At 46.6% G+C, this 17,226-nt stretch overlaps 4 protein-coding genes across 4 annotated transcripts; all 4 read right to left on the reverse strand.

The window, feature by feature from the left end:
• Positions 1–498: 498 nt before the first annotated feature.
• On the reverse strand, positions 499–2,041 carry F5891DRAFT_1191840 (uncharacterized protein; the record flags this gene model as incomplete). The annotated part of the gene is made up of 7 exons (XM_041367514.1): positions 499–614; positions 674–935; positions 985–1,253; positions 1,307–1,577; positions 1,631–1,734; positions 1,800–1,910; positions 1,954–2,041. The coding sequence occupies 7 exons, from the start codon at positions 2,039–2,041 to the stop codon at positions 499–501; spliced, it is 1,221 nt and encodes a 406-aa protein (XP_041223208.1).
• A 909-nt stretch (positions 2,042–2,950) lies between these two features.
• Positions 2,951–5,119, reverse strand: F5891DRAFT_1191841 (uncharacterized protein; the record flags this gene model as incomplete). Its single annotated transcript, XM_041367515.1, has 11 exons — positions 2,951–2,996; positions 3,054–3,238; positions 3,293–3,469; positions 3,518–3,697; positions 3,745–3,797; positions 3,848–4,466; positions 4,518–4,604; positions 4,654–4,758; positions 4,805–4,828; positions 4,883–4,963; positions 5,018–5,119. The coding sequence occupies 11 exons, from the start codon at positions 5,117–5,119 to the stop codon at positions 2,951–2,953; spliced, it is 1,659 nt and encodes a 552-aa protein (XP_041223209.1).
• Positions 5,120–11,823: 6,704 nt separating this feature from the next.
• On the reverse strand, positions 11,824–12,153 carry F5891DRAFT_1242167 (uncharacterized protein; the record flags this gene model as incomplete). The annotated part of the gene is made up of 1 exon (XM_041369740.1): positions 11,824–12,153. One exon carries the CDS (start codon positions 12,151–12,153, stop codon positions 11,824–11,826), a length of 330 nt encoding a protein of 109 aa, XP_041223210.1.
• Positions 12,154–14,699: 2,546 nt separating this feature from the next.
• On the reverse strand, positions 14,700–15,604 carry F5891DRAFT_1242170 (VTC domain-containing protein; the record flags this gene model as incomplete). The annotated part of the gene is made up of 6 exons (XM_041369741.1): positions 14,700–14,862; positions 14,885–15,087; positions 15,132–15,256; positions 15,310–15,348; positions 15,399–15,459; positions 15,536–15,604. 6 exons carry the CDS (start codon positions 15,602–15,604, stop codon positions 14,700–14,702), a joined length of 660 nt encoding a protein of 219 aa, XP_041223211.1.
• Positions 15,605–17,226: the final 1,622 nt, after the last annotated feature.

Genomic DNA, 17,226 nt, shown 5'->3' on the forward strand with positions numbered 1-17,226 from the left:
ATACAAAATTGGAGTAAGTTATACGTTCGCAGCATCTCAGAATTCTGCGAGTCCGGAAAAGAAGATTCAATAGCGCGGTATAACTTATAATAACAAGGATGCTATTTCAGTTCTGATACGAAGCAAACAGTGAATTCAAATGTTGTAGGAAACAATACATGTCATCTTATACACTAAAACCAGGCTCGAAGGAAACAGGTGGGAGCAACTTGTTGGATATAAGTGAAGATAGTACGATGCAGGTGATTTAAGTTGGAAGTGATAGGGGGTACATTTGAGTTAGAGGCAGATAAGGGGTACATTTGAGTTGAAGACAATGGGCGGTACCTCGAAACAGGCGAGTAGACGTCACTGGGGAAATGGTAAACAAAGTGATGAAAAAGGTAGCAAGAATGACATAAACCAAACCAAGGCCGACGTACAACAGAAAATAATTAAATATAATTATGACCAAACCCTGGCTTTGGCTTTGGACTTGGACTTGGACGGTAGCGAGTCTCACAGAAGTGCATAAATATCGGAAGATAGGGACGAGGTTGAGTTCCAACCGTCAAACCAATCATCATCAAGTAGAGGTGGTTCGATCGTCGTAGCACTGGCAGAAGATGCGCCTTCTGACAAGCCGACAGCGATGTTAACGTAAGAAAACTTGAAGCAAAATTTTCATGCCCACCAACAGTGCGTGCTATGGCTTCAGCAAACATGTCCACTTCGGACTGTGCGCGTTGCTTCTTCAAATACATAATACGTAAGTCATACTTGAGTTCGTCCAGTGTTTTACTCTCTGCTCTGAAGTGGTTACTGTTATCGCTACCGGTACCGGTGCCTAGAGGTCTGTTGATTTCCGCAAGGCATGCGCTCACGTATGCACGACGTGCCATATCATCAACGCGGGATTTCAAGTAACCAGGTAGGTGAAGAATTGGATCGCCCGGCTGCACAACGTCAGAATACCAGGTCCTTCGTAGTATTAGTGACGCTCACCTTTGAGAGGTTTTCATGGCGGCAAGAATCGTGTACATGTTGCGGGGGGTCAATAAGTACTCGGCTAGCTTTGTTACCAACTGCTGTAGTGTCATGAAAATGTGACGATGTCAGAAGCGATGCCTCGCGGCAGGCGGAAAGCCATGCCATGCATTTGGATCGGACGGCCTCGATGCGTCTGGGACAGTCGAATTTGACCGAGGGAGATTCTTGACATACTCCTTCATAGTCGACAGCGTCCAGGGGGAGCTTTGGAGCAAGCGATGGAGCTAGGAACGATGTTGAATTCTTTGGACATGACCCTTTGAATAGAATAACTCACGCGAATTAGTTGAATTAGTTGTAGTGTTCAGTTTCTCGCACAAGTTTGCCATAGCTTTACTGAATAATGAAACCTCCATTTGTGCTCGATACATTCTCTCCTCCATAAAGCATCTCCCTCTTTGGAGAAAGAGTACCGTGTTACTGTCCTCTTGCTGGAGCTGCGTCTGCATGGCGATTTCCCTGATGCTTATGTCAAGGAGAGCTATCAGATCGTGTGGGTCGACCGATTCAAACAGCACAGAAGCTGTAGTGTAGAGGGAGTGTGGAAGCTAGAGGGCAACTTGTGAATGATTAGTATGAAAACCAATGTGAGCAGACTAACGATTTCTGCCCTGAAGTTCTGGAGCCAAAATCTCAAGGCATTCTCAGCGTGTTCTATTTCAACGAAGTGGGTTTTCGAAGGTGACTGGGACGTAGAAAAAGAAGCTGAAGTGACAATTGACATATTAAAAAGTTTTGCAGGGAGTGAAAGGCTCAAGGAATATTCACACGATTGTTGAATGCTTTGACTCTATAATACCAGAATTTTGGAAGCGATGATGCACTTCGACCTCGTCCTAATTTGGACGCAATGGCGTACTGACCTTGGAAGCGATTGAACTCTAAAATAATATTAATTACTAAATTGGAATCAACAAAACAAACCGGAGATTCGGCGGAGAAACTTGGCTGCAGCTTCGTCTGGCGGGCCGTTGATCAAGAATGAGCCAGTCTCGTTCTCCGCACGAGTCATATCAATACCAGCAAGGAAAGCAGAGGTAATAGCTTATCGCCAGATACTCCTCAGACATGCCAATAAGCCCTGCGTTAGTACTGCTATGCTGCCACGAACAAGGTATGTGTCACCTTGATGGACCAGCCATTATGCTAGGCGAGATAAGTGCATTAAACATATATATTGACTCAAGTATACATACCTTCGAGGAACACAAACAAGACATTGGGTCGAAGAGATAGACGAGGAGGATTGGGTGTGGGTCATAAGTTTGACGGATGATTGATGATAGGTGAAAGAGGTTTGGTGGTGGACGATGGCAGATGTAGATGCAGGGAAGGCGGATAGAACATCTGCAGAAGAAAGGCTGTAGCGTTATGAATAAATGTTGAGAAGGGGAAGGAAGGCGTGTACTCGCCGGTCATCATACATTTTGGGACAGAGGTGGGTTATTGCTTTGGTAAGCGCTCGTCTCTGAGCTTTGGTGCGAGAGGACCAAGCGATTACACTGCCGAAAGGTGTTGACTCAAAATAAGCAAGGTCATTGTGCATTCGAATAAATACATATACTCACCAAAACTCCTCCGACGAACTCTCTGGTAGTGGTAAGAATTGGAAAAAAGACACGGCAGAATTCGGTCAAACTGCAGGTATAGGGACTTCTGAAATGTATAAGAAGGTTATCTAGTTTTTCTTTGATCTCTAAATGTCGTTCGTGAGCGCGGGGCTGGTGAACATTGATATTGCTTACTTTGAGTAACATAGTCGCTACCATTCTGGCTGTATGATCACACTCAAGACGCTCAGCGTTGCATATCCCCATCACACTTAAACAATCCAAAAAATGTTTCCAGCCCAACAGATAACAGATATCGATGTACATTCCGAAACAAGACTACTGCAGATGAGATACAGATAGGACATTATTTATTGGCCATCTTCATCACTCATGTGATCGGCCAAGCCGAAAAACCTGGTTGATCCTGTGCTCCAATTAGCCAGCGGAGCATAAGATTCCCGATGAACTCACAAAATGTTGCACAATTGGGCCAAGCTGAACATGAGCTCGGGGTGACCCTCGTCATCGCGCTCGTTGACAAGTGTGACAGCCGTCTCGCAGAGCTCTTCGTACACCTGGGCCGGGTGTGGATATTGTAGTAGATCGACGGGTATTTTTGTTAAGGTTGCGTATTTCAGCAGGAGAGCACCGTAACACTCAAACACATCGTAAGCGAGTGAAAAAAGAAACAGAAAGAAAAAGAGACTTACACTGGACCCCAGAAACGACATAGTCAGAAAGGGTGGGTGATCTACATTCCTAAACGTTGTCGGCTCCAGATCAGCCAACACCAGTCGAACAGCGTGTGTGCTAGTTGAACGAAAAATAACGTGCCACATAATCTCTTTGGCAATTTGGTGGGTGAGGAACCAAGCAAAACCGTTTGCCTGCAGGGCGAAATAAGACTGACGACCAAAGGAATGCGGGACACCTACTCTAATTGGCAGAACATTCGATTTTGGTCTGATGAACTGCTGGAGCAGATTTTGAATCATGTTGAGCAATAAGATGCCTGCACCTAAGTCGTCAAGGTTGAAGCCTGCCTGGGCATGGCCGATCGAGCATGACGCCAAGCGCTTGGTATCGTAGACAAACTCTGAGAGTGATGGGTTGGCCTGTTCTGGGATGAGCTACGCTAATGAAAGTAAGGATTCATACGTACGAGTTTCAATACATCATCATGAGACATAGCAGTCTTAGTGGTAAGCGACAACACTGAGAAGGGGTCAGTATGTCTAGCGTGTCAGAGAAATTTAGCTTCCCACCCTCTTCCAAATCGCAGGAATTAATATTAGCCCGAAGGAGGGCCCGAGGCCAGACATTGCGAATAGCTTCTGCCCGATTTTCGAAAGTGAGCTTGTGGGGGTTTGAGATTTCACCAACGCAAACTGCTATCCGTAGGAGAACCCGGAGGTAGGCAAGGGCCAATTTCCACTTCGGATAAGTATTCATGACTCTCTTGAGGCCCCCTTCGGGTACAACAACTTTTTTCGCTTTTTTCCCCTTGGAAGTGGCAGTTGATTTGCGATTTGCGTGGGTACTGGCAGCGGTGCTTAACATGTTGCCTGAGTATGAAATCCATGAATAGATAGTCGGTGGGTTCGACGTGGCTGCTTGGGATGCATGGGCACTGGTTGGGTCTCCGGGTGTCGAATGTTCGTCGCCGCAAGACTCATCCAACATGAAGGCATCGTTTAAACTGTCGGCTTCAGTTACGTCGTCCGAAGTCATGAGGGTGGAAGAACCAGGGACGATCGCAACACCACTACTGTCGCAGGCATCTGATGTGGCTGCAAGGACTGCGAGGTCAATGTTGGACCAAGGGTAATGACCAGTAGGATGCCGGGCGGGATGGACGACAGTGGTGGAGTTGTCAGGACCAAGCTATGGTATATTGTCAAGTGAGATACCTACATTCTTGAAAGGCGGACTTACACAGTCGTACACAACATAGAACTGGTTATCAGGACCTACCCTCATGGACCTCGCAGGCAAATTTAAATGCGCATTCGTAGCATGAAACTATAGAACTGCTCAGTGGGGGCACAAACGCAATAGAGATTCGACTTACAGAACTAATGTAGACGGGAACTTCTGTGCCCTGATCGGTTTCCAAGGCCGAACGATGGACGACTGGTGTCAGCACATAAGCATATAGAGAAATGTGCACTTTCAACTAGGAGGAAGTAAGTATGTAGTCTCGCACAAAATCAACCACTGACAGCATTATGTAGCGCCGGTCGACACTAGGCCCACAATGATAAGCGCTATGTAACTTCGTCAGAAAGACAGGTACTTACATATAGAGGGTACAGAGTCGGCCCAGGTCCCAACGCCAAATAACCAATGAAGTCGATATCATCCAGACCAACGAAATCGCCCTGCGAACTGAGTGAGCGGGTTCACTGTGTTTGGAAGGTAACAAAAAAACTGACAGAGTAGGATGTGAGGCCAGAGTTGTCATACATAAATGAGTCCAGCTTCGTAGCCGGCTCGTTCATATGGTGATCGTGGGCAATGTGAGAGGAGGAAGCCATTGCGATTGAGAATGAAAATGGCAGAGAGATCGATAGACTTTTAAATCATTCTTATTCGGATAGTTTTGAGTTATTGGACGGACTCACCATTTTCAAAACTCTAAATTGAACCCCAGGATAAGCGAAGGCCATCGCAAAGGGGATCCTGACGTATACGGTTATAATACCATCAAAATATTTACATGTACAGACCTCTGAAATATGGACGCTTGACTAAACGAGGAGCTTCGACGCCATCCGATGCCTAGAACAGACTTTAACGCAGCACGCCGCAATCAGATGCCTAGAGTAGTTATGGATGGAGTGTAATTACGTTCATCATCACAATATGATCTAATTTTCATAATCCAATTCTACTTCGCTGTCGTACATCTCTTCGTACTGCTCTAACAGCGATGATTGGCTACTGCCACACCACTGTTCAGTGGGATCTACTATCAGAACATCATCTTCATCATCTTCATCGTCAGTTGCACCTTCATCGCCCTCTCCGGAGTTTCTGGCATCTTCGCCATCTTCTCCGACAAACACGGACTGCGCTGTGATATCATTTTGTTGAACTATGACCTGCATAGCGCGTTGGTGAGAGTAAACATGCCCGACACCAAGCCCGAAATGGAAACACATGAGCATGTCACGATCCACAAATCTGACATGAAGATGATGCTACGAATCAAAGATACGATGCGAGAAACTCACCGATTGACAAAGTATTCACACCAATCATCCTTATCTCCCGCACTTGCCAACATACCCGATCCATCGACATGTCTCTTGCGGCTGGCAAAACGAGGGATAATGTGACAGCCCCTAAGGACATCTGCAGGATCAAGAAAGTCGAATGAGTGTTCGTCTGCTAGAGGCGGGAAGTTCACTCGGTCTAGGGTTAAGGTCCCCCAGGTAGAGTCCTGATCGATCGGCTCATACCAGCGTATCCATAGAAACTCCATTCGACAGGGAGTATAATTAATCATACCGCTTCCGATAAAGATCACGTTAACGTGGTATATACCAAGTACCTTCCCGTAGATATATTTGTGACCTTGGTTTCCTATGTCAGTGTCGGTGCGGAGGACCATAATGTTACAGTGGGAAGTCCTCGGATTGACCACGTCTTGGCCTCTGCGAACATCGTAAGTTGTGTAATTGAACCTTGCAATGTTATGCCGATACATCCGATCGTCCTTGATGATTATTGTGTTGATGTCATATTCATTGCGGGAACCCAGAGAATCGCTCGAAGTGTTGATACGATGCAATAGATGACCCTTCAGTTTCGAAACAAAATTCTGCATGAGTGTGTTAGAAGTCTGTCGATGGGGTATGATTGAACTCACTATGATGGCAGGATCTCCTTCGTGGCTGCGTAAATACGATCCTATGTGTACAGGGTACTTTTGAGTCAGGCCGATATGGTGATGAGCTTCAGGACTCGTCGCCAACTCAGAAATTTCAACATGGGGGCGATGAACAATTTTGTCCCCGATACGGCGAATATGAGCCTGACGGCGTTCAATTCGAGTCAACTGTTTGACAAATAAGTTGCGATCGGTGCGGCGATATCTGGCCTTTGGGGAATGATGTTCGAGTTCACCCTGAAGACAATCAGTCAAGTTCACAGTTAAAAAGTTTAGAACACACCGGTTCAGTGCTATACGAATCACACGTGCCATACCGGCGTATCGTAGACACATAGTCTCCCAATGCGTGAAACTTGTACGTTTGGAAATTGAATACCTTCGTTTGTTGCACATTCTGAGTTGATCGCCCTGAAGGGTCTGCCTGCCCTTGTTCTGCGAGGCGCGAGCTTGCTTTTCCTTTACGCCCTACTGTCTGTGTCCCCGCCTTCTTTGTATTACGTCGGGTACGAGCTTCAACCTCCTGGCGCAGCTCGTGGGTCTGGTATGCGGCGCAAACTGTGGCCTTGAATTTACGAAATTGGTCCCCAAGCGCCGACGTCACTTCATCCATGATATCGAGGGTCGTATCAGAATGCATGCGGAGCTTAGCTAGCCCATGCCAATGAGCCATGGTGAATAGTAACTGGAGAACAGTTCGATTGTGCGGCTCGGGAAGAAGGCCGTCGAAAGCAGGGATAGAACACTGTACATAGCGCATCAATAGCCTATTCAACATCAATATGCAGTGAACTTGTACCTGGAGGAGATCCTCGAAGTTCCGAGCCGCCATACGTTTCATCTCGGAAGAATTGGATGTAAACTTTCGTATGGTGGCTGCACCAAATATCGGGGTTTGCCTGTACCTGATGGTAGAGATCAGCTGAACACTACGAGCAACGCGGTATGTGACACCGTACCTCTCGTCCAATCGATGAATTAGATCCTTGTCATGCGCCACGATAATTCGCAGCAGGTGAATGAACAGCATCTTCCATACACCGATCTCAAATTCGTGTAGAAGGTCTACCACCAAAGCATGGAAAATATTGAACCCCATTAGACTGAGGCGGTCTATGAAAGCATTCTGAAGCATGGTTAGCAGTAGTCAGCAATTGGGGATCAAATCTCACTGAGGTGGGCACCCAGGAGTGTGGCTTGAGAATGCGCTCTACTGGTGCGCTGCTGACTGCGTAGTTATTCTCGTAAATCATTTTACGGGCTTCGCTAACCAAAGTTCCTCTTTTTGAGGATTGCGTTCCAGGGTCGAGCGTTGCTGTCTATCCCGGGGTCTCCCCATGTCCTGTATCCGATCCTTTGGAATGAGGCAACGGGGACATGGGCACCCTCCCAAATTTCGAACTGTGGCTATAAGAACTCTGGCGAAATCAGAATCGACAATATCGAACCAGAAATAAATCACGTACTTCTCAGGATAATCTGCAGAGTACGTGAAAATCCGAGGATAAAATCTACGCATGATGCCATCGCAACAGCGAATGACAATTCCATGCGCGTATGCCTCTAGAAACTCCTCGTCCAGTAATATATTCCATTGCTCCTGAAATAACTCCCGATGACAGTGAGTCGCACTCTCACTGATTCCGCCAGTAAAGTCTTTGAATGCGTCGGGGAGCTGGCAACGCGACGTTAAGTATAAATTAAAGCCCACAAGCTTGGCACACGTACTGTTTCGAAGTAAGCAACGTGGTTGCTCAAGTGACACGACGGCTTGCAACGGCGATACTTGGACTCGTTCCCGAAGTACATGTATGTAGGCCAGAGCTTAGCAGTTCCAAATGAAGTCAGTTGCATGGCGTCTGACCAGAACATCAGAGCAGCCACCACTTGGGGTAAGTCACAGCCTGGTTCCCCTGGCGATTCTTGCAGTTGGCTATGGGCCTCATGGAAACACGCAGACGTGTACAGATCCCCATGTATAAGGACTTCGTCGTCTAGATGCGGGGGGTTCCAACGAAGCTGGTATGGCTCATAATGGAAAAGTTTGTCATCTTGAGCGTTAGCGAGCTTCTCCCGTATGACCACCACCAGGGAGCGATGGTACAAATTTGCAGCTCTGTAAAGTCGAGTACCTGGTGCATCAGAAGTGCGAGAAAAAGGAACCTTAATGGAAACTGGTGTGCATTTCCATCCAGCATCTTCGTCTTCCCATTCATCTCCATCTTCCTCGTCGTACTCATTCATACCCAGCTGGCAGTTAATCTTCTTCCAATGAGTAGACGTCACATCGGCGACATTGAATGTATTATCGCCCAAGATTCCAAGCAGTTTAGTATAGTCACTTTGCGATTTTTGGATCCCCTGATTCCAATACCAATCGCCAAGTTGAAAGGAAGAGCGGTTTGGATAGGGGTGGTACTGAGACTCGCTGCTCGAAGTAGTCAACGGATGAGTTTGCTCAGAAACTTGGGAGCTGCCCGGTAAAAGCAAGAGGTCTGCAAGAGTTACATACTCTTCCGGATCGTGGGGTGGCGGTTGCGAGGAAAAGTATTGACGCACCAGCCCAAATATATTTGGAGGGGTACGAAAAACTGTGCGCGCGTGCAAGGCGGGTCGTTGACATAAAGTGACTACAGATCCGACAGATTCCGGAGGTTGGTTTCGCACTTCCCTGGGCACCGTAGGTGGAGGTTGTGGAAGTACATCCCTATATCTCAGGGGCAGCTGGCGGTTCTGACGTCGCGATCTCCGCCGTGCCAAACTAACGTCCTCTCCTCCGTCAATGTCTCCTACTTCACAATCTGGGGGTGTAATCCCTCCTCCAGAGGTAGGCCGAGCAGGATGGACTCCAGCCTCGGAATATTGAGTGGCCGTAGAAGCATTGGTATCATCCGAGCTAAGGGCAACGGGCAACACATCGGGCACTTCCCTCGGCGTTTCATGCACCTCAAGAGGGCCGGGTGAGGTGCGCGCCCTTTTTTTGCGTCCTACAAATTCTTTAAAGGAAGATAGAGCCGATGACAATCGCTTTTTCGTGTGAATACATGAGCGCTGATGTTGGCTGAAGTAGTTTTGGGCAGTGAAGATTCGCTTGCAGGCGCAGGTATAACTAGATGACATGGAGGGGTGACCGGAGCATGAAGCCTGTTATCGTTTGTGATTTTAAATTGTTGATGGAGTCGCATGCTCGTAGCCAAGAACAAATGAGGATGGCACGACGCGGCAATTACGGTATGGTACACTGGTAGCCAAATACGCTCAGAATGGCGCGGCTATTGTCATTTAGGCAGCCTGGAACCGGATCGCGCAGAGATCACCGAACACCTATATAACCTCCCATGCGAATTCAACTGGGAACCGCTTGACATGTCCGTTCCATCTTCTCCATGCTCTGAATGTTCAATGCTCGCATCTCCGGAATTCGAAGCTGACCCCAACGTCGTAGGGTTGCTAGTAAGAATCCTAACTGCGTGTCATGGTATTCTTCATTACCATGGGCAGACGGGGGAACTATCAATGTATTTATGGTAAATTGAATGTTTTCGGGAAATCGGTTCCTCACTCACGATGAGGCCAACCCTACAGGCCAACCAATCGGCGTGGACTAAAAATCCACCCTTCACAATTTGCAGCTTATCGTCAGACGCACGTTTTTCGATATCCGTGTTGTCTTTGCGCAACAGGTGACATATATGTCGAGGCATCGGTCTTTCAGCGACCTAGTGGAATGGCCCAAGGGCAGTACGTTGCTGAGTGCGCGACCAGCACTTGTGGTTATATGTGTAAGGTGGTCCTAGAATTAAGCCTGATGGACAGCTAATATTCAATGTAGTGAATGTGGAGAAATTCATCGGGATACCCTACGTACCGGCAATGTACTATCCCCGAAAAAAGTGCCCTTACTCGCACTAACATTCGAAATGTCCTCCCGCCAAGTGACGTCATGTCAAAACCTGGATACGTTGAATCTACAGCCTTCATTAATATCCTGCTTATACAAAGAGGGGGTAGATCTCACGATCATCTCATCCACTTGCCCGGTAGTTTGCGTAACCATATATCAGAGGTACACACGGCACGCTGATTATTCATTGTATCTAGTACTTTTGAACCGTATGATATCACAAATTCAATCGTGTGCTACAAACAAATCTAACTATTCGGAGGTTTGCTATGGACAGTGAGAAAGGTGAGCAAAGTGAAGCAAAGAGGACTATATACGGATTGACTTTGTGAATCAAACTCCGCCGGCAGCATCCGCCGCTCACCATAATCTCCTGGTGATGCATCAGTTGAATTCGTCTAATTATATAGACCTTTAAAATTCCCTACAAAGCTAACTATTCGGAGGTTTGCTATGGACGGTAAGAAAGGTGAGCAAAGTGAAGCAAAGAGGATTATATACTGATTGACTTTGTGAATCAAACTCTGCCGGCAGCACCCGCCGCTCACCATAATCTCCTGGTGATGCATCAGTTGAATTCGTCTAAATATATAGCCCTTTAAAATTCCCTCACGTTTACAATACTACAAGTGGTTGCACATTGATTCATAGTAATAGACGTCTGTATACTACGTTAGCCATTGTCTTTTCCTCTCCTAGGCCCTTCCGGCTGTCAGTATGTTTCGTCATTGTCCATGTGATTTCACATCAACAAGCCAGAGGTGTGTCGACAAGGTTGTGCAGGAGGTTTGCTATAATCAAAGTTCACGTTACACCTTGTTCAACACTTGAAAACGGTGAAAGGTTGTTACAATACGGTGAGTGCAGTTAGAGAGGAGAAACAGATATGCGCGACAGATAGTAGGAATAAAGGCAAAACGAATCTATGGTTGATGGATGGATCTCGCGACCTGCAATGTCTGTTGAGTAAAGGTTTCAGCTAAATAGCAGGACGTCTTACGCTCTCAAGCAACATGGTAACTTCAGGTGCGACGCGAATGAACTCCTGTGCGTGGAAGCCCCCATTATTGACTAATCGATTGGCCAGACGACTGATACCATGCTAGAACGTTATCCAAGGCTGAAGAGGTTAATTGAGCAAAAGATCTTGACTCGCGAGTAAGCCTCGCCATTGTTTGGTGCACTCGATGATCGAGTTACACTGCTGGAGTACTTATTGGATACAGTCGACTCCACGTCTAGAACCGACCTAAGAAGCACATTGAGTTATAAGTACGTGTATTACGATGCACAGCCAACTTTAATACAAAAAATGCGTGTAGAACACACAAACGCGGATGAATTCAGTGTATGCGTCAGATTCAAGGCACGGGCGGCGACCTTATCCGAGAACACGGTATAATAGAGGAAAGGGTCATCAAATGCAAGTTACAAAACCAAACTCACTTGCTCGCGTCGGTAACATGAGACTCCGGTTGAAAATCTTGAAAAATAGGTCGTGGGTCTGTGGGGCGAGATATCTTTGGCTTGCGTATGGCCACTGAACTGGTGCTACATCGAGGTTCACCTGCACTTGACGCCAAGCGTGGATCAGATGGCTTTCGGAACCATCTTGAAGGCTTGGAGAGCAGGTGAGCAAAGCCGGATGGAGAATTGAAATGTGCTTGAGGGAATTGAAAGTGAGCAGGAGAGGTCGGGGTAGAAGAAGGATGCACTGCGGCATCCTGGGAGCTGAGAGAGTTGAGAGCAGGAGTGCCACGTCGAGGTGGCATATTGTAAACAATTAAAAACGAGCGATGAAGGTCTTGAGGGACTGAATTGTGTTACAATTTTGTCGATGACAACAGTATACACCTATGTTGACGTAAGCATGTTATTACCAAATAGAAGAGTACTCACATTCCCTGTAGAGCCCTAACACGCTAAACTCCTCACGTAGCTCATCGCCGGTACGCTTTCGGTCGACCATGAAAAATCTCGGTCGTGATCTATGACATGTTCTACCGAATACAGGAGAAAACAATGAAGCGCTCCAGAAGGACGCGAGTCATTACTTCACGGAAGCGATCGTCCTTCACTTCCACAAAGAGGTGGAGAAGCAAAGAGCTGAACCAGTGGGTATGGGCGTCGGGATATCGTAGGTGGAGAACCATAGAGCTCAAGAGGTGGTGTTGTCCTAAATCACGCGTCAATCTATGTCATATGAACTAGTAGATTCGTTGGACTCGCCTTCAACATCTAAATTAGCAGCAAGATACTATAAAGCAACAACGCCAGGGTCGCTCGCGACAAATACAGACGAGCCACTCCTCGCCTTGGCCTGAGCAACTGACGATACTCCAATGTACATGACAAGGGAGTTTATCAATGACAGGTTGTACGATTCGGTTGAACTCTCTGGCACGCCGGCAGCCTCGAGCGATCTTTGAGTGTTGTAAGGAATGAAGGGGTTCCACGATTAAGGAGGTATTGATCAAGGTTGTTGCGGAGGTCAGCGCTTTTGAGACCTGAAGCAAAGTCTGATAGAATGGGTGGTATCGGTCCCATTTCGGGAATCGAGTCAAATTTGATGTTGCGTAGATGGGGGTCAGGAAGGATGATAGACATAGGGAACGCGCTGAGGATGATATTGCGAAGCTGGATGCAATGCGGAGGGACGGCATCGCAGAGACCGAAGTAGTATTCGCTGAGGAATTCTGGGAAATCATGAAGAAGGACGAGGAGGAGTCGGAGGGAGCCACGATACAGATCACGAGATGCGAGTTGGAGATCAGCCTCTTTCAAGAACTGGAGCCAAAAACTTAAAGAGGGAAAGAAGGAGCTTGTGGAACGCAGACCAGCCCTAACGGAATCGAGTCAAAAAAGGTCCTCTAATATTGAATTATAATCTCACCTCCGGTTTTCGGATAGCAGCAGTTTTGGCATGAAGAGTCGATGTGAAACAAGACAGAGCCAAGAGAATGCGAACCCAGGAAAGTAAGTGGGTTGCAGAGAACTGAAAGTGTCACTGCGATACTGTGAGCGATGATAAAAATAACAACTGGAGAATGGTTTACCTGATGGCGATCAGCAGAGAGAAATAAGCTGAGCCTAGATGTTCTGCGATGGAGTGCAGGTCGCTAATGAGACTGGAGAAGAATCTGAAGAACGGCTTCTGTGGAAATCAAGATAGTCTCCGCAGCAACAATATTGACATTCAAAAAGTATAAATGTACATTAAGCAGAAGATCGGAGTGATGTATGGACTACACCTTTGGACAGCATTATAGAGGCATGAAATGAAAAGACGGTATGTGAAGGTATTAACAGGGTTGACAATTCAGATTCAAACTTTACATGTTGGCTTGTGCGGACATGTCGTATCACGGCGTGCTCCCATGGAGGTCGTGATTGTGAGTAGAAAAGTAACTGAGTCGTTGAGTTATATTTTGGTTTCGGCTTGATAAATAACGAGGTTGATAACGGGAAAATACATGTAAGAGCAGTAGCTTGATTTGGTGAACAAATTGCTCTTGAATGAAGATTAGCATACACTGTGACATGCGGAAAAAAAAACCTACGAGGGGTACAGACACAACAGTTGCCCCATCACCGGTCACCTGCAGCTCTCGATCTAAAATAAGAAGCGATGCAGAGGTGGTCGAGATGCAGCACAAGCGACAGAACTAGAAGCTGGAAGCCTGTAATGGTAAAGACAAGGAAACAAGGGAGCCGACCCCAATGAGGTTCGCGGCTGACCCGGACGGCGACAACCGTGAAACTTTTCGCAAAAACTCTTCTACTACTACTAGGTACGGGGAATCATGCCTCTGCACTAGATAGTATGATTCACTATGAATCACTGAGTCCTGAAGCTTGAAGGCTTGAAGACCACAGAAGTGCCCATGCACGATGGCATATGCATGATGTTGTCCTTGTGCTCGTTTCAACTGTCTCTCCCGTTCACAGACTGGCTACCCAGAAACCGGCTGCTAGTGCAACTTCTACGGAACATATTGTCGACAATCAGAATTTGATTCTAGTGGGGAATCCAGACACACGGGTCTTGGCTGCACTTGCCACAGTATACCAGCAATGACATATTGCATCGCCAGGTGTTCAACCAGCTTCTGAAGGAGCGCATATTCATACATGCAAACCCAGTCAGCAACGTCTATACGTTATGCGAGTGATGTTTGCTATAAGGAATGCTTAATTCATTGGGCGCCAATGCACGACTGTCATTGTCTGACCCCGTATACTAGCCCAGAAGTAAATTATCATTAGATTCAAACCACCATCCCTAGCCTGAAATATGTAGTTACCATTAACTCAACTATCAACCAGATTGCTTCTGCGGTCCAGAAGTCCCGCAGCTCCGCTCTAGTTCTTCGTTCCTAAGACGCGCTGTGGCAGCTTCCAGCGCCCTTATCCGATGTTCTTCCGTGGTATCGTTACCTCGAAGGTCTGTGCCTCCTAGAACATGAACAAGTGCCTTGGAGCTGCTTCGTAAGAACACAATACTGAACTTCGCTTGCAAGCTGAATCATGGAATCGACTTCGGCTCGTGTCTTCTTGCCTTTTTCAACTAGAGCCTGGAGCTCCGCATCCATGGTATATTCTCCACGCAGAAAAGTGTTCACGAGATTTTCTTTGATCAGAAAACGCGCCTTGACGGACTTTTCACCTGTCCAGTCTTCCCTGTGGGTCTGACGCTCCACGAAAATCTGAGGGATGATGTTCAGTGAGCTCCACAAATAAAGTCAAGCACACTGGCCGTTTTCACGTCTGTATCACCGTACCACCGGAGACGGATAGCTTCAGCACCCTCTGTCTTCTCCAGTCGACCGAGGTGAAGTTCAAGATCTTCATTGTCGAAGTATGTCAAAGTAATGGCTGCAAAAAGCGTCGACAATACATCCTGTGATGATTCGGAATCAAAAACGTACCAGCATCCTTCTGTTCGAATTCCTTTTCGGCATTGAAGACTATAAAGAGAGATAAATCGAAACAAGTACCAAAATGCACTCCCACTAACCGAGAACGGGTAGATGTCGTAAAATAGCCAGTTTTAGTGGAACCAGGTTATCTGGATGCACCTAAAATTGACTAGTTAGTAAACATAAACGTGATAAGAAAAATATTTATTACCCAATACTTTGTCGTCTGACGTACAAAGGCGCTTTGGTTCCCCTGCGCTTGAATCGCCCTGTACAGGATATCCTCGAGTGCGGACCAGGTCATAGAGCTTGGATAACTTGACGATCAAGATGTCCCAATTGTATTTATAGAAGGGCTCAAGATAGTGTTGAATAAACGTAGGTTTCAGCAGAAAATTTGTGATTTTAGATCAAGGATGACACATCAGGAAATTCAGAAAACGCACATCGTGTTTCTATGGCGATGACTGGTGAATTGGTATAAGGCGAGAGGCATGAATGGACGTACCTTTGAAATTTTAAGAAAACCAGTGATATCTAACTTAGTGTACAATGCCAAATCGTGAACATCTGCTACGAGGATAGCGGCTTCTTCTTGAAGGCTGTGAAAGAGGTCTTCGAGTGAGGTATCAGATTGGTTATCGACAATCATCATCATCATCGGAGCCCTTGTCGGGTCCATAGTCCGAAGGGCGTGCTCGATGCGATCCTGGGTCAGAGGAATGGGCGTGGAGCGCCTCGGATGAAGATGGAGAAGATTCTTGAGCGACGAGTTTTTGAACGTCCTTTTCAGCATCCCGTATACGGCGAGATAACTCGGCGGTCTGGACAGCGTCAGCTGAAGCAGAGGAATGAACTGAACTTTGATTATTTACCTTTTGTTTCTGCAAATCATAAAACTTTATCGAGCTCCTGTTTCAGCATGGCGGTGAAATCACGTTCATCTTTGTCGTCCCAGCTGTGAGAGGTGGTGCGAGACTACCCAGATAGAGTGGATGAGTGTGGCTCGAGCAGTTTGGAGAAGGATTTACCTTGAGTTCACGTTTCAACAAATTGTAGTCGATGTAGAAGGGTCTCCATTCATCATAAAGGTTAGTCTGTCAGAACAAGAACATCTAGTTCGCTTCACCTAATTTACCATACGCAAAAATGACGCACCGTGATCTTCCTTCCAAACTTCACAATGTGCCTGTCAACGACTAGCTGGGAATAAGTGGAAATCCTTTAGAAAAGAGCGTTCTACAAGTCTGCGGCGGTAGCTCACCAACACGGAACAAGGAGAAGAAGTTTGGGCGTTAACGCGTTAATTTCTACAATATAGATAGAAGAGGGTAATTGAATTTCTAGAAAGAAAGGAACGTGGCGGGACAACAGCCCGTCTAAAAAAGGAGCGTTTGATGTATGTAAGTACTCGTGTCTAAACACTGCGTGTTGTCCAAAAATTCCGATGGCTTAGAGATGGCTGAGAATCTGGGGGTACCTAAGGTTTCAGCCACGTCGAAGCCATCAAATATCAGCCGACTTCTATGGTATCGGAAATCTGACTCTTTAAATTACCACCGGCGTCGACGATAGCTCGAACTTAGAGGTACCCTCACCTACGTCTTAACTACTTACAGTGACTTCTACCTGAGGTGTGTTTTGCGTGTTGTACATCTACAATATATCAGTACGAAACGTTTGACATTACCTCACCTTTTCTTGGAGGTATGCAGTCGTTGTGCCAGTAAGTATTCAGACCAAGGTGCGCAGCGGAGCTTCAATTCATCTTGCCTTGAACCCTTTAACAACGATCTTGACGATGTCGAGCAGCGACCACACACTCCTAACTCTAAATCAAGCATCCACCACTTAGCTAGCATGTCACGGTGTAGCCTATCTCAAGTTGAATAACACTCCAATGAACTCAAGATCAAGCAGGTCGAT

Source organism: Suillus fuscotomentosus, assembly GCF_016647785.1.
Source record: "Suillus fuscotomentosus strain FC203 chromosome Unknown F5891scaffold_45, whole genome shotgun sequence".
Taxonomy (NCBI): Eukaryota; Fungi; Basidiomycota; class Agaricomycetes; order Boletales; family Suillaceae; genus Suillus; species Suillus fuscotomentosus.